This window comes from Podarcis gaigeae (genome assembly GCF_964106915.1).
Source record: "Podarcis gaigeae genome assembly, chromosome: 17".
Classification (NCBI taxonomy): domain Eukaryota; kingdom Metazoa; phylum Chordata; class Lepidosauria; order Squamata; family Lacertidae; genus Podarcis; species Podarcis gaigeae.
Genome location: NC_139694.1, coordinates 18,277,202 through 18,303,317, shown reverse-complemented (window position 1 = coordinate 18,303,317; position 26,116 = coordinate 18,277,202). Strand labels below are relative to the sequence as shown.

Sequence of the window (26,116 nt, the reverse complement as noted above, 5' to 3'; positions counted from 1 at the left end):
TATCCTTCTACTGTTCAACAATAGAAAGTGTCTGCATCACGGTGTGGTATGCTGGTTTGACATCAACTGATAGGAAGTGCCTACAGAGGGTGGTGAATACAGCACAAGATATTATGAGCTGTCCCGTGAATCCGCTGGATGAAATAGCGGAGGAACGTTGCCTCAGGAGAGTGAGGAAAATTCTCAGAGATGATTCACACCCTGGCCGGCACTTTCTTGATCTCCTGCCCTCAGGCAGAAGATATAGAAGCATGATTAGTCGCACCAACAGGGTAAAGAACAGCTTCTATCCGTGGGCTGTTAGGCTGCTGAATGAAAAGATAACAACAGGGCAACTGACTTTTGGGTTTGGTGGGTGTGCGTCAGTAAACGAGAGGAATTAAGACTAAGAGAGCTGAGTGCATGTGTACTCTCACTGTATACAAGTTGTACAAGTGACAATAAAGTATTTCAACATTGCTCCAGAGCTGTTGCCATATATAAAGGTGTAACAGGATATAACAGTTTAAAGATAAGGATGGCAAGGTGTGCAGCTGTGAACTTGGAGCAGGATCCTGTTTTAGCTGCTACGGTACAAGCTTTGGTTGCAATTAAAGCAGGAGATAGGATTGGGTTGCCCAGGGAAACATTCTAAAGGAGCTGTTAGGATATTTCCAAGTGCAGAGCTCAGTTGTATATTAAGTTATGATTTGTTTGTTTGTATAAGACGTACAACTGAATAGAGGACTGCTTCAGTGCTGTGAACAAATGCAATGCTGTATTATTAAATGTGAACTCTATGTGAAGTTTTTATCTGAGAAATCAACCCGAAAGGTGTGAAATCAAGACCATAGTGATTGAATTACTGAAACAGTGTGAATAGGCCTTCATTTGTAAATATAATGCTAGTTAAACAGTAATATGGCAATACTGACATTATTTTAAAAATCTGCACCAACTTTCTTCTGGGTTTTCAAGACTTTTAAGTATTTCACATTCAGAAGGTGTTACGAGATAGGCATTATAAGTTTTCACCATAGTACTTGCCATTCGTTTTCCATATGAATTGTGTTTAACATTACATGTTTCCAAACTTTCACTGAGCATGTATTATGCAAAATTAAGAGCTATATGCAGACTTTTAAAAGACAGTATAAACTTGTAACAGACAGTATCATCCTATAGATACTATATGCTAACTGAAGAGATTAGTAAACTGGAAAAAAAGTCAAATTTTTACATTTGTAGCAATGTTGGTAGACTAAGAGCAGACTGAAACAAACCCAATTATGAAGATAACTTTTTCGTCCTTCCGAGCACTATCAAACATGATCAAGCACAAAAATGCTTAACTGTGGCAGGATTGTTCCCATACATTTTAAAATCATAACGAACAGGGAAGCCGCCATGTCCATGTTTTTATGTTGGAATTGGACAAATGTAGCAACATAAAGTTTCTACATTCCATTTCCTTAACGAAGCAAGAAATACAAGGAGACATAGGACTGCAGTTCCTAAATTACCTTAAAAACAAGAGGTAGCTCTGTATCAGAAAGGATGAAAGTTGATTTATGATATTCCACCTGTCTACAAGAACCAAGTCTAAAGAACATCTGTGAATGCCACAGGTACATACAGACATATACTTTCCTATGTAAGGAGACCCAATTTGGTTGGTGTTGTATTACGGCCTAACACAGGTTTACTTGGAGGTAAGTCACACTGAGTTCAAAGTACTTCCTCTCTCACTGGTGTGTACAGGATTGCTGCCCTAATCTGATTACAAAGCAACCAAGTACAGTTGTTAATGAAGAAGAATCATAAACCTCAATAAACAAAAGTATTCGCTGCATCTGAAATGCCAAACCCAATTCATTTACTTAACGGTGGTTTATAACAGGAACAAGTGTTCTGATCAAGACAGATACACAAAAGTAGAAATAGTTCTATTATACAGAAACAAATGCCTCTTTTGAAAATTATATGATATGTTTGGGATGCTAACGAGCAGCTCACAAATACTGCTGTAGTTTACTCCTTCTAACCTCTACATTTACAGAAGATCCTCCTTGATGGTATCTTCAACATTATATATCCATTTGCTTTTAAATCAATTATGTCGCAAATCTATTGAAAACAAAAGTTTCGTTAGCACAGTGAACGCTGGACTTGTGGTGCTTTGAAAATAAAGCGAGCAAACGGTTGAAATCTGTGGAGATATATTGCTGGGCAAGAGTGGCCTGCTGGAACTCCTGCTATTAGTATTTCCATGAAAGCAAAAATCAAAGTTAATCTGGGCAAAATATTTAGGCACTCTCCTTTATTTCATTAAGTTGAAAGTAGCATATGACAAGTTGCATTAACACAAACAGCCCACAACACAGCGTATGATTACATTACATTTTTGATAACTAAAGCCTGAAAGACCAATATGGGCACAATTTCTTTCAAAACATTTGCTTACTAAATGAAAAAAATGAAAATTAGGCGGTACAGCATCTCAGAGATTACTGTCCATACTTTACTACAGCTTCAGAACTTTAGCTTTGATTATAACCTAGTTTTCAATATTAATAAGACATACTTTTTACACAAGCCAAATTGCAAATATTGAGCTTGAAACCCAAAATGTGCCTAAACTTCCCTCCGTATATAAACTAGATTACCATAAGTACGAAAAGAAACTGTTCATAATAAACACCATTCAAATATTTTCTTCAATTTAAGACCAAACTGAATAAAAGCATTAGATAAATGCAGATCATAAATATACTATTTTTGCAACAGGATTAGAAATCTATCTGATCATTAAGTAGTGGCCCAGGGTTTAATAAATTATTTCCCTCAATATCTACTTAAAAGTACAGGCACTTTTAAAGATTATTTAAAGTCCCTTTTCTTTGTGCTCACTTTTTTAGACTTTTCCACAAGTCTTACAATTTGCACTATTCAAAAATGAACAATATTTTAATAGGAGAAAACCTACATATTTTTCTAAACTCTCCACCTCAGAAATGCTTACAAGGAGGAAAAAAACAATTGTAAACACTTCAATGATGTTGTAAACATTGTAGTGATCCTGTAAATTTTATCTTTAAAGTGACAATTCTTATCTACCTTATCTACTCGGAAATAAACCCCAGCTAAACATGTATAGGAAGGGAGCCTGAAATGAACAGAGAGAGACTAAAAAGAATGAAAAATTTAAGCATACGAAATATCAAGAGATATGCAAACAAGTATGTGACTGTGATACTCTTTATCATCAGAGTCCATATTCACTGATGGACCCTTCAAAAATGTAAGTAACTTCTTAAAAGACATTTAAAGCATGGTGCCATGGAATTCAATGGGATGACATCAGTGTAAACAAATAGAAAATCTCCCTCTGGAAGTCTGTTTTAAACACATTCACTTGCAAGCAAATGCTTCAAATGGAACAAATAAATTTGCCTACAATCACAGCTTTAAACCGAATCCTAATAATATAAGTCAAAAACGTTTCAATGAGACTTCCTTCCAAGCAGCCAACATAGAATTATTCATTTCCCACAAGATAATAATCTAAGCCACACAGGAAAACACAACATTTCAAGCGTTCTCTGAAAATACAGTGCAGTTTATTTATATCCCTGATAAGTCATTGCATGAACATTATATAGCTAAACTTTTCAATGTGAGCAATTGCTACTTACGGAAGATGGTGCAGTTACAAAAGTTTCATCACTGATTCGGTAGTTAACACATAAACCTTATACATGAAGGAACTCATTTAAAGTTTATTCCTTAAATGTACATATCTGATAAGAAGAGAAGCCTTGAGCCTACAATACCACTTTTTTTTTTTTACAATATCCTTGCATAACAAACTAAAGGAAGCACAGTTATATTAATTATCTGTATTTTAAAGATTACACTAATAAAATACTCATGAGTGAAAGTATTGATTTTCTTTTAACAATGCCAGCTTACTGGAAAGCTGTCCTTAAAGAAACCTTTCTTAAAACATAGGCATATTACTTTTTCAATAAAATCTGTGAACATGCAGTAATTTAATTAAACCTGTCACAACATACATTTTATAATACCATCCTCTGCACAGTGTTGCGCTACTTTAATGGCTCATTTAAATAACGAGCGAACACACGCACCGTGCACCAAATTCTGATTAAAGCGTACAACAGCAATCTGTTACCACCAAGTACTAATGCCAAATTAAAAAAACATAGACTCACAAAAACCACTTTTTAATCACTGACTCCCTTTCTTTTGTGCAACTAAATTGACGTGATCACTCAGCGTACAAGGGCTCAACAAGTCGAAATAGTTCCCTTCCCTCTGTGAAAAATTCACAGCAAAAAACAAAAAAACAAAAACAAAACAACAATGCGCATCAAACATCCTTTAGATGAAAATACTCCCTGAGTATGTAACCTCCTCAGAAGGCACATAGCAAGAATCACCTTTTGGGGGGAGGAAAAATAAATAAAAGAAGCATAAAGTCCTTGGAAAGTGGTTTGGTGCAGGAAAGCACTAGGAATCAGGGAGCTGCCTTCTGTCCAGACTCTGGGACGTGCTGTCCATTGGTGCTCCTCATACCCACCGGCCATGAATAAAGTGTCTATTGTCTCTGCACTGTACTAATTGTGAAAAAAACAGCCCATGCAGTAAGCATAATAATTATCCAGACAAACAAGCAAAGGCAATCAAGGAGGGAATGAAAGGAGTAAAAAAATACACGGACAGACAAAGCAACTCAGGAATGAAATTAATATTCATAATGAAAGGTTTTGCCGGCAGAAGGTCTTCATTCATAGCATGGCTATTTCATACAAGGGGCTATTGTCTAGACAACAAAATGAGCATATGAATAAAATTTCATGAAAACGCTGGTGAAGAGAAAAGCTTTTCTTTCCCAAAGTGCTCCGTTGCTCGTCCCCAGTATTTTGTTCAGAGAAACTTTCAAACAGTTCCTCTCAGTAACATTTTAAAAGTTGCCTCTCCCTGGGTTCTCCCTTCTCTTTTTGTTTTGTTTCCTTCCTTCAGTTGCAGCTGTACAAATATGATTATTTTTTTAAAGCCATGCTCGCCCAAACAAAGAAGAATTGGACTTAATATGCATAGCTTCATTAACTAAATTTAATTATGCCAAGCGGCATATTAATCAGTAGTTGCTCTAGTTACTGTATTCATTGAAAGGGAGGAGGAAATTAAGGGAAGTGGGGGGGGGGACAATTGCATACTGATTAGGAAGCAGCTCGCAACGTGATACAATGCACTTTCCAAAGAATTATTCAGAAAGAAACAGAATAAATAGGCAGATTGCTCTGTTTTAGGACCAACTCAAGAACAATTAGTCAAGAACACGATGACATTGTTGCTTTCTTTCCCCACCGTCACTGCTTCTAGGTCTACATTCTCACACCCAGCCAGCCTGGGCACAAAGTAAAATTGACATTTTGTGGGGATTTTTGTTGTTGTTGTTTAGTTTCTTTAAAGAAAAGGAACGGGGGTTAAACCCTTCCTCCTGCTCCCGCTGTATTTCTAAAAAGGCTGCCTGTGACCCCAACCACAATAGAAGAGAAACCTTATCTAACAAGCTATGATGCTTCAGGGCTCCGCAGACGCTCTGCAACTTGCAGTTGGAAGTTTCTGCGCCTGGATGTGAACTTTATAAACACGTGCATTGCAACAATGAAGGAGGAGTTCAAAAAGGGAAGGGAGGAAAAAAAATCTTTCGGGAAGGGAAAAAAAAATGTTATCACGCCAACTTACCATCCACCAAGTCCTAGCTGACATGTCATAACATAGCTGCCATTTTATGGAGCTGTCCGACGCCTTCCCTGCCATTACGCTGTCAGCAACCTTCATCTGATGCAACTCAATGGAAGATAAGATACCTAATCAAGAAAACATCAGCAGTGGCTTGCAGGGCTACATGTAGGCCAATCCTTATCACACTGCATCATGGGAAAAGCTCCTTTATTCGCAAGAACTCCAACCTCACAGATATAAAGACAAGGATCAGGTTTTGTTGCTTGTGTGTTAGGGTGTGTGTGTGTGTGTCTGAAGGGATCGGTGAAACGAGCGAACATTCCTTGTGTATCATGTGTACAAGACTTAAGTATTTTTCAAGTGGGCGGCTAAATGCTTTGCTGGGCAATGTAGGCTAAAGTTTATTTGCATTCTTTTTCTGTTGTATATTGTTTGACATGCTCCATGCCTAGCTTTGAGACCAAAAGAAATTGAGGGGGGGGGGGGAGAGCTATAACTGCTGAGAATTAATATCTCCCCGACAAAGACATAATGGTTTCATTCACACAATCAGAACACAGTTCAAATGTGTATGTATATCCAGTCTCTCTCTCTCTCTCTCTCTCTCACACACACACACACTCACACACACACACACACACACACACACACCCAGGGTGGGGGGACATAGGTAGTAGCTGCAGATGAAGTTGCCAAAGGCTACAAACCCTATTAACATGCTAGACATATGGAAACAGTTTTAACTCTTTGCGACCCATGTTTAAACAAGAGACCAGGAGGCTGGGATGAAATAAATCTGCATAAAGATAGGAGGTGCAGTCAACACTTCAAGTTAGGGAAGGGGCAGGGCACTGGCAGGCTGTGAAGAGTTCCTGCACATTCCCTCCTCGAGAGCTCCTGAACTGCTCATAATGAAGCTGCATTGTCTTAATTCCAAACAGGTCCTGTCCGATGAAAGATATGCCCAGGAAAAGGTTTGTTTGCTTTGTTTGGCCCTTTATACATTTATATCATCTCCCAGCCCCGGGCAATTTCCAGGGCTTAATCTGAGCTCAGAAGCGCTTCACTGTTTTCAATAGCAGCAAATGAAGTCAAGCACAGTGCTTCTGAACATGTGTTGATTACCACTGATTAACCCATAATCCCATGATATTAGAAGGCACAAAATGTCATTTCCAAGACAGACATGAGCCTCAGCACTCTTTCTATAAAAAAGACACTTACTTTTCATCATCTGTGCAGCACTCTTTGCATTCACTGAAAAAGTTATCTTTATTTCTGTTAAAGAGCATGTGTCACTTTTCTTCCAATTGTAAACGACAAAGATTTTTAAAACAACTTAAACTGTTAACTTTCAACAAAGGCAATCAGCTGATCCACATTTTGTGTGACAGGGCTTCACTTCCTTGCCTATTCCCGTAACTAACTGAAACAGGACAGTTAGAAAAATATGCAAATATATACAAATTTACTGGCACAGAATTTTGGTATATATTTTTGCAGCCTTGATTTATTATTACAGCTTTGATTTATATCTTCTTTCCATTAAAGAATTTGTTAGTTGCATTACAGGAAAGATCACATTGTGCTGGAAACATGCAGGAAAAGAAAGGTTCAATGAAATGGAAGAGAGACTTGAAAAGTGAATTCTTGGAAGAAAAGACGAAAGGTAGAATAAATATTTCTGTTGTGCTGTACTTCAGACTTACTGTTCACAAGAAAAATATGAAGAATTTTATGGCACAGATCATGTTTGTTTCAGCATGGGCCATATGAAACCCAAAGGTCCCAAATCTCCTAATGCCATGTTCAAAGCTATGTTAACAAGCAAACAAAAACAAACAAACAAAAAACCCTCTTTCCTTGATTAAGTGTTGAAAATTCACGTGTGCAATATTTTATATTAAAGAATCACAAGAATATAGAATATCACTTTATGTATGAAGGATATCAGTAGGAACTATTATTGCAATTTTCACACACTTTTGACACTACTGATGCCTGCATGGATACCTTTTGCAAGCTGCTGTTAATCTGATTTTTCAATCCATGTAAGGATTTTAGCATGTCAGGTTGACAAATAATTTTTTTCTATCATTTTCTGGCCTTCAAGGAGAATGTTTTTTCAATTTCCCTCTTTAAAATAAATATCTTTTTTGTAGTGCCATCCTTCTGACATTTTGAGCTACTATTCCATTTAAAGGCCCCAACTGGTGTTTTTTAAATAATAAATAACAACAACAACAACAAAGTAACAGTTATACATGATCAAAGGTTTTCTCATCTTTAAAATATGTAATTTCTTAAATTCTTGCAAATCCACTGTTACACTGCATTAGAACTTAAATGGTGTAAACGTTTTAGCATTATTCAGGATAGGGAGAAAAGCTTTATTAAAATAAATACACATTTCAGGGAAAGTCCCAATAGGAATTCCTAATATGCAAAATTAGCAATAAAGATGATAAATGCCACAAGATATTGCAAGATACAAAAGTCTAACTGAATTTGTGCTAAATCTGTTGAAAACATTTCTAAACAGATTCCACTCATTTTGCCTATTTTAGAACACACTGACAATATCCAATATGTTGACCTGAATTTTATCTGAAGCAACCTGACAGTTTACCTGAAATCACAAGCGGAAGCAGTGAATAAAGAAGAATGAAATTCCCCTTGACAGCTATCTGCCAGGAAGCAGCTGACTATCAACTGGTAAAGGCCACAGTGCATTTAGTCTCTCCCTATCAAGAACTCACCATGCAAGTAATGTGGTAGTAAAAGTAAACTGATGGTAAAAAGCAACACTTGATTCCTACCTTCATTATGCCGGACAATATTTCTTTAACCCAGGCTTCCTCAACCTCGGCCCTCCAGATGTTTTTGGCCTACAACTCCCATGATCCCTAGCTAGCAGGACCAGTGGTCAGTGATGATAGGAATTGTAGTCTCAAAACATCTGGAGGGCCGAGGTTGAGGAAGCCTGCTTTAACCAGTGAAGAACTATAGTGGGGAGTTCTCCAAACTGGTTCACCTAATAGGAACATAGGTGCAGCCAAAGCTGAACTAATAAGCAGGCCTCTCCACTCACCTGATTCCCACATCATGGAAACCTTGGTTGTACAGTTTTCAGGAAAGGTCGTTACAGAGGTTTTCAAAAGCCAGTTAAGTCTCACTTGTGTGGGTTTTCTGTATGTGTAAATCAAAGCAATTGAGCAGAGGCGGTTAGATGACCAGGGCTGCCCTCACTGCATTACCAGTGCTGAGTTTTTAATCAGCGCTCTCGCAATTTTATCCAAAATGTACTGTATACTTTATACTGTATCTTATACTTTGTTGTAAAATGCCACTGTTCAATCTTCCAACTCTACTTTTCTATGAGTCTCAAACCAGCATCATGTAGATCAGAGCCCTTAAGCCATTCCTAATTTGTCTCTAGGTGCTATTCACTTTTTTGTGATTTAAATATGTTACTTAAGTTACAAGGTTGCCTTTCTTTCCTTTGCTGAAGGTACTGTTCTGTGCAAGAATATTCAAAAATGATGTGAACTTGGCTTTCTTAGTTATTCTTAATGGCCAGCTGGTGAGCGACTAGGGATTTAACAAAGCGAATTTCAGGTGGAATCCTAGGCACACCTGAAGTTTTCTGAAGACAGCCCCACCAGACACAGTAGGGCAAACATCCAAAACAAACCTGCAATATACTTGGACAATATTTTCATGAGAGCAAGGAATGTCTTCCCAGCCTTTGGAAGGCGAGAGCAAGTGTGTGATCAGCAGTTTGAAACCCATTTTTCACTTTGAAGTTAGAGAATGAGAGACAGTTGGGAGATTTAAAGCTGGAATTTATCTGAACTGGAATGAAGGTCCAAATAGTTGCTTGGAGGTTGGAGGCAAAACCAGCAATTTGCTGTCTTTCAGTTGCCTATTTTCTCCCAATTTGTTACCAATGGGTAAATAATATTTATAAATTAGTAAATGTTTGTATTTGCTGTTACAAAGATACCTTTAGTTTTCAGTACTTTGACATCCAACATCCAAAGAAAACAGAACTCAAGGAAGTATGGAGCGTGTTACAATATAATTAAAACCAAGTTACATTTTCTTTCCTACCTTTCCAGATCCTCTTTGAAGCAGAGAGTGAAGATAGTAAGTTTTCTAGCATACCAAGCTTAAAGACTGAAGTTGCAAGGTCCAAACATTTTCCTTGGGAAGTTTGCTCTTTTTTGAAAGCAATAAAAGAACAAGCAGCTTGCTCCATAGTAAGGGGAAGAAACAAACTACCTTCCTGGCAAATTGCTGCTTGTATCCTCTCCCACTTTCCCCTTCCTCTGGACCCCCTGGGAAACTCAACAGACCTGCTGCACCTGGAATTAGGTAGGGAAAATACAACTGAATATAACCCAGCTGTAGTCAGCCTGAGGAAGCACCATCCACCTTGGGCCTGGACAGAAAAAGCAAGTCTAGAGTGAGAGACGAGGATGATGTTCACTGTCCCCAGGAACTCTTCTCATTGTGATACGTTTGCAGGTGAGCTGAGTTTGGACCCTGGGTTAGAACCCAGTGTCTGAGAGGGAGGACATGGTTGTCTTTTGCTGCTTTGGTTTTTTGTACCCTACTTAGAAATATTTTTAGTATATTAAGCAGTATAGAAATCAAACCAATCAATTGCTTTGAAGCTCTAAAGTACTGAAGCTAATTTTCTAATGAATGAAGATAGAATGTGGCAGCTAGAATGGTGAATGGGAGTGGCCGCTGAGACCATATAACACCAGTCCTGAAAGACCTACATCGGCTCCCAGTATGTTTCCGGGCACAATTCAAAATGTTGGTGCTAACCTTTAAAGCCCTAGACGGCCTCGGCCTAGTATAACTGAAGGAGCATCTCCACCCCTATCATTCAGCCAGGACCCTGAGGCCCAGCTCCAAGGGCCTTCTCATTGAATGAAATGAGGCTACAGGGAACCAGGCAGCGGACCTTCTCAGTAGTGGTACCCGCCCTGTGGACCACCCTCCCATCAGATGTCAGGTAAATAAATATTTGACTTTTAGAAGACATCTGAAGGCAGCCCTGTTTAGGGAAGTTTTTAATGTTTGATGTTTTATCACTATTATTATTATTATTATTCTGCCGGGAGTTGCCCAGAATGGCTGGGGAAACCCATCCAGATGGGCGGGGTATAAAGAAGAAGAAGAAGAAGAAGAATAAGTCACCTTGCAGCAATATTCTAATAGATAACTTGTCCCCTATTTACCGGAAATGTATATTAATCTGGTGGATGGGTTCTGAAGGCCGTTTATCAGCAACGTCTTAAGCATCCATGAAGATGACACACACATCTTCACAAAGTCACATTTTGAGGTTTTTTTTTTAAGGATTTCCATTTATTTCAGAAAATACTTCGGGTTGTATTCATTTCTGCTCACACAGAATTTCACTCATGCAATCTCTTTCCTCTCCTTTTCCTGTGTGTCCTCAGAATACACAGGGACAATGCAGGGCAGAGGAGAGGAGGAGAAAGTTCTATGGCACAATACATATTATACATATGATATGTAGTAAAATCAGCCTTCTGGATTCACAACTCAACTCGAAGAAATATCATCAGACTGAAACCTACCACTTGCAGTGCTTATACGATGTCCGAAAAATATTTCAGAAGACAATCTTTTAATTGATTAGCACAATTACTTAACAGTTATTACAGTTCTATGGGTGGCAGTGAGGCGGCAACAAAATTGGCTCATTGCTCTTATGGAGAAACTTACCAAGCATGTCTGGCCTATAAATAGACAACTGGAATGTAATGATTTTATCTATATTTGGTGTGCACTTAATGTTTATAGAAATAAGAATAAGCCTAGTTTACAACCGCTGGCAATCTCTGGCAAAAGGTTATCCGTTAACCTTTGCATTTTAGATTAGGGAGTGGGATGTTTGTATTACTTTTGTTTTTCAATGATTGGTATTGATTGGCTTGTTTTTTTGTTTGGCTTTTACAGTCTGATTTCATTGCCTTCTTGCTGCCAAAGACTAAAGTTTACTGCTGAGGATGTGAAATGTCCCACAAGAGGGGACAAGACACTGGACAAAGTTTATTCGAATGTAAATCACGGCTATAGGGCTTTACAGCTGCCACATTTGGGCCAGTCCGACCATATGTCTCTGTTCCTGGTACCAGCATATATCCCACTCAGGAAACGGGCTCCCACAATATCAAGGACTGTTAAAATCTGGCCTGAAGGTGCTATCCATCAGCTGCAGGACTGTTTTGAGAGAACCAATTGGGACATTTTCGATCGTTCAGACCTGGAGGAGCACACGGCGGCAGTTCTGTGCTATATCAATCACTGCACAGACACTGTCACAGTAAATAAATCCATCCGGTTTTATCCCAATCAGAAACCCTGGATGAATAGAGAGGTCCAGTGCCTGTTGCGGGAAAGGAACAGGGCTTTTAGGTCGGGCGAGGTGCAGCTTTACAGTGTGGCAAGAGCAAACTTGAAGAGGGGTATTCGACGGGCAAAACTGGTCTATAGGCAGAGGATTGAGGATAATTTAAGGAGTAACAACACAAGACAGATGTGGCAGGGGATTCAGCATATTACCAACTACAAACCTAACCTTGGTGCTGTCGACGGTGACCCTTTGCTGGCGGAGGAGCTTAACTTCTTCTTTGCTCGCTTCGAGAAGGAGCCACCTGAGACGCCGGTATTACAGCCACCAGCCCATAGGGGCCCCTCATTCACTGTAGAGGAGCATGAGGTGAGACAGGTATTGAGGATGGTGAATCCGAGGAAGGCTGCTGGACCTGATGGCATCACGGGAAAGGTGTTGAAGGGCTGTGCGGATCAGCTGGCGAGGGTCTTTACTAAGATCTTCAACAAGTCCTTACACCAGTCTATTGTCCCACCCTGCCTGAAGTCGTCAACTATTGTTCCTCTGCCTAAAAAATCCACAATCAGTAGTCTGAACGACTACAGACCAGTTGCACTGACTCCAATCATCATGAAGTGTTTTGAGAAACTGGTGCGCCGTCACATTATTTCCTGTCTTCCATCAACTTTTGACAACTACCAGTTTGCATACAGGGCAAATAGATCCACGGAAGACGCTATCACTACTACTCTCCATGCTGCTCTGTTCCATCTGGAGCAGCCGGGGAGTTATGTGAGGCTGCTGTTTGTGGATTTTAGCTCTGCTTTTAACACTATCCTCCCCCATAGACTGGTGTCCAAGCTAGAGGCGATTGGACTCTCCAACTCCACCTGTCTCTGGGTTTTGGACTTTTTGTCAGAACGTTCTCAGAGGGTTAGAGTAGGGTCACATATGTCCACAGCCCTTAGCCTTAACACCGGCTCACCACAGGGTTGTGTGTTGAGTCCCCTGCTCTATACTCTCTATACGTATGATTGTACAGCCATTTATTCCAGCAACAAAATCATCAAGTTTGCTGATGACACTACGGTGGTGGGGCTCATTTCAGGAGGGGATGAGTCCGCCTATCGGGACGAGGTGGAGCGGCTTTGTGCTTGGTGTGGAGAGAACAATCTGGCTCTTAATACGACTAAGACCAAGGAATTGGTGGTGGATTACAGGGAAAAAAAGGCGGACATTCAGCCCTTGTATATCAACGGGGAACGGGTGGAGAGGGTGGCGGAATTCAGGTTTTTGGGAGTGACTATCGATCAGGGCATGACTTGGAGCGCAAATACCACTGCTCTGGTGAAGAAGGCCCAGCAGAGAATTTATTTCCTCAGACTTTTAAAGAAGAACAATCTGAGTGAGAGACTGCTGGTGTCCTTCTACCGAGGCTCCATAGAGACCATTCTCACATACTGTATTTGTGCCTGGTTCTCCAGCTGTACAGCTAGGAAGAGGAAGGTGCTCCAGAAGGTCATAACCACAGCCCAAAGGATTATTGGTCATCCCCTCCCATCTTTGGAAGAACTGTACGGTTCCCGTTGTCTTAGGAAAGCAAACAATATCCTGCAGGATGCATCTCACCCGGGACACAGTCTGTTTGTACTACTGCCTTCTGGCAGGAGATACAGAAACATCAAGTCAAGGACAAATAGACTGAAAAATAGTTTCTATCCAAGAGCTGTGGCCTTCTTAAATGCAGTAACTCGATAGTGTGACCTGGGAGTTTGATGGGTGTGGGTGTGGGTGTGGCTGGAATGTGGTTTGTTTGGTTGTTGTTGTTGTGTTGCTTTTGTTGTTTTTAAGGGATGGCATCCAATTTTGTTGCACTTGTGCAATGTTGCACTTGTGTAATGACAATAAAGAATCTATCTATCTATCTATCTATCTATCTATCTATTTTCCCCTCCCCATCCTATATGGACTCATTTCCCACTGAATATAGTAAGGAAGGGTGGAGGGAACCTAATCAATGCCGCTTTGTTCTCCTTTTTGTTTTTAGTGTTCTGAATACAAGTTGACAATTATGTAGTTTTTTCAAAGTTACCGTCAAGTAATACAGAAAGGCCTTTTCTCTAGCCCAGCAAAAGTTTAGCATTTTAACGATCTCCCTCCGCCAACACAGCAACACAGGCCATCATAACATGGAGAGGAAATGCCAGACCATCCTACTTACTGAAATGTCATTTCCGTAAAGACATTGTAAATGGAAATTAATGTATTATTTCTAGCAGGATTTGCAAGTAGGCTTGACCATGGAGCTCATACAAAAAACCCTGACATGGTCAACTGTCTTGTCAAATAACAGCCATGCATTAAAAATATTTATTTAGTAGAACATAACAAAGGCAGAAATTTACACTAATTAAAAGTCCTCCCAACTGTCATAAAACAATAAAATAATGACCACCTCAGGCCTTTGACAAAACCAGTTGTCAGTCATGCCAGCATCAAGAAGACTTTGATCTTGGCGAATAAGAACGCCTCAGGGCAAGATGTTTGGAGGGTGGTTGTATTACAGTAACTAAATTAGGCTGCAATAAAAACCTGGAATACAGTTTTTTGGGGGGAGAGCAAGCCTGTTTTCTTTAGTTCCAATAGGAGGTATTTCAGAGGATTTAGGGAAAGCTGAATAAAGGAAAGAGGAAGTTATTCATAATGCGAGAAAGGGGCTTGGGTTCTAATGTGGAAAAGATGTTACAAGTTTTATGTTCAGATTAAAAACACAATCATACTCAGAACACGGCTTCCCAATACACACATTAAAATCTATCTAAAACATTAACATTTGAATAAAAGTTCTGTCTCTAAGGGAAAAATCTACTTGCGATGTAAGTTTCATTGTTCAAGTCTCAATGATAATAATAAGAATGGTAAATGAATTGTAGGGTATATTTCTCATCATCTTATATCCTGGATTTTTTTTAAAAAATATGTCCTCTTTCGTTGTGAGCATAAAACTAAAGCAAACATTCCTCTTAAATATGTTTTAAATACATCCTTAAAACATTACTTTAAAATTATTTCAGATTCTATGTTTCCCAGCAGTCTGGCTATGAGTGGGTGAGGAATTATGAAATGTAGAGGGTGACTATTAAGGTTAGAAACAAAAAGCTGATTTTGTCAGATGCTTTGGCTGAAGTAAGGGGCGGACGTTGGTAATATGGTGCACCTGCAGAGCTAGTAACTTGGAACTTGGCATAAACTACCCAAACTACCTGATGAGGTCCCCGACTTGTGTCAAATTTCAAGCTGAGCCAAATCCAACTGTAGCAAGTGAAAAAGTGATGGGAATTGATGCTGACATTTTTTAACAGGCACAGCATAGATTTCTTTCCAAGTTTGGTGAAAACTACTGATTTCCTTTACTTGGGCTCGTCAAGGAAGGCTATTTATTCTCCAGTGCTCTGCTGAAGTTCTGAGCAGTGGTTTCAAAACTTACTGAGGTTTTCCTCTCCTGTGGCAGCATTTACTGGCATAATAAGGCAGTGTGACTTTTGACTGGTATTCATTAAGACTGATGGGGACTGGCAGGAGGGGCAGCCAGAGTCAATGAGAGGCAAAGCCACCCCCTGATTGGTTGTTAAGTACGAAGACAGACTCAGGTTGGTGGGGCAGTGCGCTATTCTCCCAAACAGAACAGCATTCACAACTTCAGAAGGGAACGTTTTGCCAATTCTGAGTGGGGAGGGAGAGAGGCTGATCCTGATAGCATTTGGAGGCAGGTGATCCTGTGATGGTTGGTGTATATGTGTAAGTGAACACACATATGTTTGTGTGTTGCTTCTAGGTGAAGAAGGGTGTGTATGTGTGATGCTTCTGCAGGAGAGAAATTGGGGGAAATGACTGCATTGAAACTTAAGTAAACTGGAATTGATTGGGGGAAATTGAATAAGGGGGGTAAAGTACAGGACCCCAGTCGGTTAAGTCCAGTCAAATTCAACTATGGGGTGCGGCAATCATCTCTGCTTTCAGGCCAAGGGAGCCAGCATTTGTCCAGAGACAGATTTTCTTGGTCATGTGGGCAGCATGACTAAACTGCTTTTGGTGCAATAGGATACTGTGATGAGGGCCAGAGTGCATGGAAACGGTGTTTACCTTCCTGCCGCAGCAGTACCTATTTATCCACTTGCACTGGTATGCTTTCGAACTGCTAGGTTGGCAGGAGCTGGGACAAAGCAATGGGAGCTCACCTTGTTGCATGGATTTGAACGGGATTTGGCAAGCTCAAGAGGCTCAGTGGTTTAGACCGCAGGACCACTTGTGCTCCCAGGGAAGGTAGGGAACATGGCACATGCCCACAATCCCTGCTTCAAACTGTAGGTGGGTAGGGGCACCAAGCACATGACAATGTAACAATGAACTGTAATGGCTGAATGACTTGAGCTACATTAAAGAAAGTCCCTGGTTCACATCTCAGCACTACCATGAATGCAGTGCTTTTCTCAGGGCCTCACTTCTCATCTGTAATATGGGGATAAATAATCTCAGAAAGAGATAAGTATGTGGAGCATTTTCAGGGGTGCATCTTTGAGCAGCTGTTGATGCTTCATCACCTTGGTAGTGCCCACCTGGCACAAATGTCTGGGAGCTGCTTCACTTTCAGTTGCCCACAACCTAGTATTGTTCTGGGTTATTGCAGGAAATTTGAAAGGAAAGTGGCTCACAGCTGCCACACCGATTGCAGAATAAAAATGACAGCAATTTCTACAAGGCTGTCTTAAGCATATGCAGCACTGGGGTGCAAAGATCCACCTGGCGGCCCCTCCGCCAGGTTGTCCAGTCCCAGGATGGAGCCGGCCAGCTGCCTCAGCATCGTGCTGGCTCGGTCGCCCCTGAACTTGCGGCACAGAATTGCCCGCAGCAGAAGAGCCCGCCGCAGCGCTCCGACCGACAGGCAGGCTCTTACCCGGACTCAGCTCTCGGGCCCCAGATTTTTGGCCTGGTGCTCCTGACAGCCTGGTGCCCAGGTGCCCCACACCCCTAGCGCCTATGGGTAAGACGGCCCTGAATCCCTGGGGTATCCAGGTAGGAAAGGCAAAGACTCCTGCCTTAAACCCTTGAGTGCCACTCTTGAGTGAATATCAGAAGAGGTTTTTACCTGGTCACAAAAGCGTATTAATGATGGTGCCTGGTGAACCTCACTAGGGAGCAGGGCTTGGCCCCCACCAATGGTGCAAACCTAGGAGGATGCAAAAATTCCCCCCTCTCCACTCTGGCTTGAAGTGGCTAGGAGCCTGTCCACCTGACCGTGCATCCCCTAGGCTGCTCCTTCGCTGCTCTGGGCGCACGGGCAAGGCTTGCAGTCTCCCTCCGGGTGCCTCAGCAGAGGAATCTGGTTGCTGGTATGGGCAGTCACAGCAGCCCTGTGGGGTTGCCTCCCCAGTCGGATGGAGAAAGAAGGGGGGGGAGAGGCAGAAGGGGAAGCAGCAAGTGCAGGGAAGAAAGCAGGTGGACAGGCGGTAGCAGAGAGGTGGAGCAGAGCAGACCCAATGCCAATGGCTGCAAAGGAAGTCACTGGCAGAGTGCAAAGGGCAATGAAAAGCAAACTTTTCGAGTTTCTGCTCCATGGTCTCTCCCAGCTTTGGAGGCACCAATTTATGTCATTGCTAAGGGTGCTAAGAGGCCTAGGAGAGCATTCCACATATGGGGAGCTACAACTGAAAAGGCCCTCTTCATTGTCACCACCCTCCAAAACTCCTTTGGGGTGGATGGGTAGGACCTAGCCGAAGGCTGCAGATGAAGATCTAAGGGTCTAGGTGGATTCCCAGCTACAGCTGCATTCCAAAAGGTATGAGGGTTCTTTTTAGATCAAAACCAGCCGGTCGAAAGGAGCTCAGAGATCCACAGGCACTGGGAGCCAGTGCAGCTGTGTCAAGAAATGAAGCAATGTTCTGACTTGATACATGTTCCCACCACTAAGCAAAGATTAGCATGGGAAGCCAAGGTTATCAGTGTGCTACAGTAAGTGTACTTTCAGTCTCAAAAAAATGAAGCATTTCAACTATTTCTTTTCCAGTGACTTTTGTATTGTTCATTCATTTCTCAAAAAGCTTTCTTGTTAAGCTACAGAATACAGTATGTTGCACACACACAGGCAACATTTCCTGGTGTGATGCATATTGGGCACACACCTGTCTAGTGCTTTCAAGTTATATGCACAGTTCTCTACGATATCCCTGGGTACTCCACATCAAATGTAAACCTTAATCTCCCTGAGGTCCTCCTTTCCAACAGGTTGCCTTTCCTTTAATGAAATGCAAATACCTGTCAGCCAGCAAACCTTCCCACTCCTTGTACTTATGAATTGTTCTTTATTTTCTCTTGTACAAAGGCTTTCCCCTCTACTCCTTTTACTGAAGCTTTAGTATTAGAGCTGCTGATGGGGTGAAGTGCATAAGGCTTCCATTGTTTTCATGTTTGCAGGAGCACAATGCCCCTTCTTTAGATAAAAAAATCTTGCCTTTCTCCTCATCAAAGCAACATTTATCTCCCCCCCACCCGGTCACTTTTCCCCTCCTTTCCTTTGCAATCAATATAGCCATCAGTCAGAATATACTATGCACACATGTTTACTTCTGAATATCATGTCTTTTTTATTTTTTGAAAAAGCTTAGGATCTAGTGACAGAGTTACTGTCTTTTCTTAAAAAACCTTATATTCATGACTTCTAAGGGTTCTAAAAATAGTTTACACTGCTTATGTGCATGAATATATTAGGGCAGAATAACAGAGCAGGATAAAGGGGGAAAGGCTATGGTTTGAATTAAGTTAGACGTGTTTTGAGAGAGTAAATTGCCATGGATTTTGCAGTGCTCATGCATTCCTCAATAAAGGAAATCAGCCATAAAACATTTAAGCTAGAGATTCTCTTCAAACATTTACATGGCATCTAAGGGTAATGTCCAAACATTGACCATTTGCTGAAAAATCTTAATGGGAATGGATTTCATTTTAATAGGTAGGCAGGAAGAAAACAGAGTATGTCAGCATATGTCATGCACTCCAGCAGCAATGATAGAGATTGGGTTTGGCCCAAAAGCAGTACTTTACTTTTCATCATACAAACAAATAGCAACTACTAACCTACATAATGACATGCCGAGGCACAGTACTGAGTGGAGAAAAAATTGCTCCTTACCAGCTACTGAGTCCAGCCAAAATCAAGGCTCTTATCTATGTTTTTGGTTCTGCTGCTGCAATAGAATGTCACAGAGATTATCCCCATATAGTTGGGGCTGAATTGGAGCCTGCACTTCATAAGCACATCAGTGACTAATGGGTTAAAAGGTAAAGAGACCCCTGACCGTTAGGTCCAGTCGCGGACGACTCTGGGGTTGTGGCGCTCATCCCGCTTTACAGGCCGAGGGAGCCGGTGTTTGTCCACAGACAGCTTCCAGGTCATGTGGCCAGCATGCCTAAGCCGCTTCTGGCAAACCAGATCAGCGCACGGAAACACAGTTTACCTTCCTGCCAGAGTGGTACCTATTTATCTACTTGCACTTTGACGTGCTTTCGAATTGCTAGGTGGGCAGGAGCAACGGGAGCTCACCCCGTCGTGGGGATTCAAACCGCCGACCTTGTGATCGGCAAGCCCTAGGCTCTGTGGTTTAGACCACAGCACCACCCGCTAATGGGTTAAGTTATATGGGTGAACTATATTAATGTGTCTATAAAGTTTAGTATGACTGACAAGTCTGGTTATCATGTTTTATGCTAGGCATAAGTTTGAGGAGAAGGGGAGCTTTGCCAAAAGTTTATTACAAAGGGGCACATGCTGTATCCAATTCTGGGCACCACAATTTAGGAAGGATGTTGCCAAGCTGAAACGTGTGCAGAGGAGGGCAACCCAGATGATCAAGGGTCTGGAAACTAAGTCATATGAGGAGCAGTTGAAGGAGCCTGGAGAAGAGGAGACTGAGAAGAGATGTGATAGCCATCTTCCAATATCTCAAGGGCTGTCACATGGAAGATGCAGCAAGCATCTGCTCTGGAGGGTAGGACTTGAACCAGTGCTTCTAATTACAAGAAAGGAGATTCTGACCAAACATCAGGAAGAACTTTCTGACAGTAAGAGCTGTTCGACAGTGGAACTGTCTCCCTCGGGAGGTTGTGGACTCTCCTTCCTTGGAAGTTTTTAGGCAGAGGTTGGATGGCCATCTGCCATGGATGCTTTAGCTGAGATTCCTGCATTGCAGTGGCTTGGACTAGATGACTCTCAGGGTCCCTTCCAAATATACAATTCTATGATTCCATGATATCCCAAAAGCCAACAGAATGTATGTAAGGGTAAAAAGCAGAGGGTGTGCATATGTGTGAGAGATGGAAGGTCTGTGGGCACATGTGTGTGTGGTCCTCGATTTATTACCCCACCACACACATCCTCGGAACGAGAAGAGTTACCCACCCTGCAAACTCACAGATTGATAATGCAAGTAGAGTGAAGAATGCCAGAACGATCAGTAGTGTTAAGCTATGCAGTGGCTCCCTGAAAAGGGAGTTGGCCTGATGAAATTTGCTGGAGGTTGTTGGGGGTCTTGGAAATTACAGAATTTTTCTACATCATAATGTACCACATTTTTCACTCTATAGGACGCACCGGACCATAGGAGGGGGAGAACAGGGAAAAAAATTCTCCCCCTCTCTGCTCAGCGCCCCTTCAGTGAAGCGGTCAGAGAAATGGAGAAACGGAGCCCGGAGAAACGGAGGGAAAAGCGAAGCCTGGAGAGAGAGCGAAGCCTGAGGAGCAAGAGGTATTGGTGTCCACTGACCCCTCTTGCTCTCCAGGCTTCAGGCGGCTATCCGCAAGCCTTCGGAGCGCAACGGGAATTCCTGCTGCACTCTGAAGGCTTGCGGATAGCCGCCTGGAGAGGAGCTCTCCCTCTGCGCTTCGGAGGCTTCGCGTTGCTATCACTGAAGCCAAGGAGCCTGCATTCGCTGCATAAGACGCACACACATTTCCCATTAATTTTTGAAGGGGGGAAAGTACGTCTTATAGAGCGAAAAATACGGTAATCCTATTATGCATATTTCCTAGAAGTTAAGTTTCACTATGTTTGACAGGGTGCGCAGGAGTTTTGCCTTGGATCTATAACTGTGTCATGCATCACACAGTCCTCAGACTATACACAGGGAAGGGCAAATATATGAATCATTCCTCTTCCTTTCTTTTAAAAGAAAAATGTGAACATAGAAAACTAGCATGCCACTATTTTCTTTGCATTTGAACTTTGAGGAAGCAAAGCTGAAGTGATACTATCTGGCAAGAGCTGTAACTTTTGATTCTCCTGCTCTGTAGTTTCTCTGTGATATTCTAACATGTTGTCGTCGTCGTCTTCTTCTTCCTTTAAAAAAGCCAGATTTTCCATATCCTATGAGACGAGTCCTGGACAGCAATAAATGGCTGGATATTGTACAGGGATGACATTCTGTTCACCCTAGCACATCATTGTTTGTATCAAAACAACTATCCCACATCAAGGGGCAAGTTGTTATTTCTTTTTCTTGGAGAGCTCATTTTCCTGCAGCACCTGCACATTTATATTTCAACTTGCATACTCCTCATGCCAAAACACAGTATATGTTCTGGTCAAATCATGCAAGCTACACAAACCACCATTGTTCTCCATGCTCAGGGAACTGCACATACAGTTTGGTAAAGACAGTGTTTCTTTAATTTAAAGGGGGGGGGGAATTGTGAAGGTGAAGTACATGTCAGGCTCACAATGGGAACTAGTACCAGGGTCACAAAACGCTGCACAATTGCTGGCCACTGGGGTCCAAATATATACATGGAGATCTCCATTTGTGACTTTGGGGTTGAGACCTTGACTGATCACAAACCAAAACTTTAGCAAAGGGGATGTTTTGAGAAAAAATACGGCTAAACAGAGAATGTTCTAAAATGAGTTTTCAGAGAACTCACTGTCTTTTATATGTTGAAGTCTTTCCGTTTAAAAATTTGCTTAGCTGTGTTTTATTCCAAACGAACACATCCTCCATCCTTCCTCAAGTCTGTTTACTCAGCTGGATGTCCAGAGGGTCCAATTTTCCTTCCAATTGCCCTTGCACGCTAATATAATTGCTGCTCATATGGGTAATTGGTCAGCCTACAGCAGTGCTAGCATGCATTTGTTCATCTGTATTACCTGGCAGCTTCTCAAAATGAATTTTCAACCTCAGATACTGTTGGAATACATGAAAAGAAGAGCAAGCTTGCAAATGATTTCCGTGGAAGCCATGCAGTAGACAGACAAGTGGGAATATGGAATATATTCCTAGCAAAATATACTTTGGATTCCAAAATACCAAAAGCAAATATGTGCACTCTATAGACCAGCTCCATAGCTTGTTTACATGAAATAGGATTCCTAAACAGAATCCCTATAACTTCTGTACATCATCACATATTTCACATATGCCATGGGAACTGCTGTGTACATTGTCATTGTGATGGCAGAGTACATTGGAATACAGGAACATAAAAAGTGCCTTGCTAAAGCGATCTAATCTAGTCTTTAGTCCCCAGCAGTAGTCAGCCCTATGTGCTTTGGAAACAATATTTGTGACATCCCTCTTTTATTTATTATATACTCTGGTTCTGACAAAGAGAAACCTGAGTGACAAAAAAACCTACTACATCATGTTTATTTCACCATTATATTTTCAAATGAAACGACAAATGTGTTGTTTTGTATATATAAGAATTATACAAAAATACAGCAAATAATTAGCAATGTGTGCATTGTAGATGTGACTCTTCAAGGAATCTGGGATGAGATTCATAAATCTGAACATATCAAAGTACTGCAAAATCAGCTAAATAGTGTGTGGTTTTTCTACAGGCAGCGTACTGATTTTAAAAGAGAAATTTAACATACAATTGTTTATGTTTATTTAAAAAATAAGATTTCCCAAAATACAGTACATAAGACATCTTAACAAAAGTAAATAATAATAATAATTGCTAACATAATTTGTAAAGAAAAACGGGGATGTTACATGAAGGAAAACAAATACAAAAATATTGTTTATAAAGAAGACACATATATTACTTTGAGATATCACTATACAGTAATAGCACAATATGATTCTCCAGTAATCTTTTATTAGTCAAATTCAAGTACTAGACATCTTCACAAGGCCAAATGTAAAGATTTTTTGAGTGTTGTTTTGTAGCAGTCTTGGTACAACAGATAAAACAACAACCACCAAGATGGCACTCAGATATGCTCTAAAATGCTGAATTCCTTGGTACAAAACATTATATACGCCACAATAGAATATACTTTATTATGGCACTTTGGTTGAAAGTTGGTCAGAAGAGATATACCATATGATTTTTAGTATAACAGAGAATGAAAAGCTGCTTCAAGTATATTCAGAAAGTACTGTTTGTTTTACCCCCCCCCCCAAAAAAAAAACCAAGCAAGCAGCTATCACAATACCAACCCTCTGAAAACCTCAGATGTAACATTTTCACATTGTGTCCTGATAATGTGTATACAATTACATGTGTTTGACTCTATGGCAGGCAATGAGATTGTGCTAGACACAACAAGGAAATGATTTGAGTTTTAACAGGGCTAGGTTGTAGGAAATCCCATACCTAGGGTACCTTCAAGCAGTTTTCAGTTCCATTCTACATTTCTGTTAAGACCAGTTATTGCTGAAGAACCACTTCATCGATACTTCTAGATATAGATACAATGGTACCTTGGTTCTCAAACACCTTGGTACTCAAACAACTTGGAACCTAAACACTGCAAACCTGGAAGTAAGTGTTCTGGTTTGTGAACTTTTTTTCGGAAGCCAAACATTCTCCATTTTGAGTGTTACACTTCTGGTTTGAGTGCTACTGTTGGCTGTTTTTGCTATTTACTTTGTGTTTTCGTATTTGTGACTGAGTGGAACCCAGTTCAGCTACTGATTGATTGATTGATTGTGTGACTGCAGTACATTGTTTATTGCTTTCATTTTATGGATCAATGGTCTTGTTAGATAGTAAAATTCATGTTAAATTGCTGTTTTAGGGGTTGTTTTTAAAAGTCTGGAACGGATTAATCCATTTTGCATTAATTTCTATAGGAAAGTGCGCCTTGATTTTGGAATGCTTTGGTTTTGGAACGAACTTCCGGAACGGATTACGTTTGAGAACCAAGGTACTACTGTAAAATGATTTATGAAGCTTCAGTGTGTAACTACAACACAGCAATCAAATGGCCATTAATGTTGGATCATAGATCTGTAGCAATCCTAGAGGAAAAACATTATTTGGAAGTATCCTAAGGAATTCTTACACATTACCTTTCCCAGCTACAACACAGCAGCTCATGAGAAATGGTTTAGTACAAACAAGGAACAATACAGTATGTTTATTCTATAATATGCAAAAATATATGCTGCAATTCTAATGCAGAATGGGATGTTTTGCTATATTAAATCAGATAACCTACTCTCAGACTAGCAATATTAATTTCAGTTTCTGGGAATCAACAAATGTTTGCATACAGAGGCACCACACAGATGACCAAAGCAAGCTTAATGAAAGATCTGTAGAGTTTTGCAGGTAGAAAGTATTAGATAATGAAAAAAATGCAGCATTAAAACTTTTTGCTTCCAGTGATTTAAAATTGCACAATCAGAAATGAAATGATTAAAAGTTTTCACTTTTATAGCTAATAGCTTTGTGTTGTGGATCAGGTGAGGTTTGTAGACTTTGTTCTCTTACTTGGTCCTAATGAATATGCTGGTCAGGAATCTCAGCAATCATTGCAGCTGAACATTGTCCTTACATCCGCCCTGTGAGCCTTCCCACCCACCTTTAGGCAGCTGCCAATAACTGAACTAGGCCTCCCTGAGTCTCCTCACTCACTGATTAACCTAGGGATAGCTCAGTCAGTAAAGCATGAGAATCTTACTCTCAGGGTTCTGGGTTCAAGCCCCATACTGCGCAAAAGATTCCTGAATTGCAGGGGGTTGATCTAGATGACCCTCGTGCCCCCTTCCATCTCTACAATTCTGTGATTCTATTGCTTACAAAGGGTGATCCTAGGATGCCAAAGTGTGCTTCATTCAGGGAACAAAGAGTTAAAATTACAGGACACATCATCACGAAATCTAGTTGGTAACTACCCGAATGATATTGGAATGGAATGATAAATTAAAGGTGTTAATATATATATATATATTTCTAATCAAATAAATGAATAAATTCTGCCTAAAGTCTGATTCTTATATTAGATACATTTACACAGCCATTAATTACTTTAGGTGCCAGATCGCAGGCACTCCCTCCCCACCCCCGCCAACTGCCTCGTTTACAATTATTAATGCTTAGCATTGCATGAACATTATGCACTTTTCAACTACTTCAATTCAGACATCCAAAAATTAAGAGATTATAAGCAAACGGCACAGATGCAAAATAAGAGTAGAAAGCTAAGCAGCTGCCCTTGTCATATTAAAACACATTTATTTCCAACTAATCTCTCAATTTATTATCCTAATGTTATGTTTCAGATCCACCAGGAAAAGCATTTCCTAGGATTTAAATCTGGGTTTAATGGTTATGAGGTGACTCCACAGAACTATCTATCATTATGAAATGGGGTAATATTACAGAGCAGATAGCCAGTCCAGTTCCTTTAAACTGATAATTTCATAGCATTTTACTAGGGGGTGGACACTAAATATGAGAGAGAGAGAGAGAGAGAGAGAGAGAGAGAGAGAGAGAGAGAGAGAGCTTACATTTCATTGAACTTTTACCATTTCAATGGTCTGCTTGGATTTCGTAGCACTATATGCAGAACTGGCAGGAGTTAACCACCTGAGAATTGACAAAGGCTCAATCCCTAATACATCAGATGATGTTGCAAGGACAGATATTGACTACTCCAGGCAGGTTTATTACTAGATATGTCAGCAAAAAAACCTGCT

At 40.7% G+C, this 26,116-nt stretch overlaps 1 protein-coding gene and 1 long non-coding RNA gene across 4 annotated transcripts in view; one reads left to right on the top strand and one right to left on the bottom strand.

The window, feature by feature from the left end:
- The window catches only part of NFIB (nuclear factor I B), a 311,149-nt gene extending 305,284 nt beyond the window's left edge, over positions 1-5,865 (bottom strand). For all 3 annotated transcript variants that reach the window (XM_083719097.1, XM_083719098.1, XM_083719087.1), the window contains exon 1: positions 5,755-5,865. In XM_083719097.1, coding sequence (XP_083575223.1) covers positions 5,755-5,850 — 96 coding nt within the window. In that variant the 5' untranslated portion in view covers positions 5,851-5,865. The remainder of the gene's footprint in view (positions 1-5,754) is intronic.
- A 15-nt stretch (positions 5,866-5,880) lies between these two features.
- LOC310835374 lies at positions 5,881-8,910 on the top strand. The gene is made up of 4 exons (XR_014559612.1): positions 5,881-6,007; positions 6,696-6,728; positions 7,327-7,423; positions 8,322-8,910. It is a non-coding gene; the product is annotated as an uncharacterized lncRNA (long non-coding RNA).
- Positions 8,911-26,116: the final 17,206 nt, after the last annotated feature.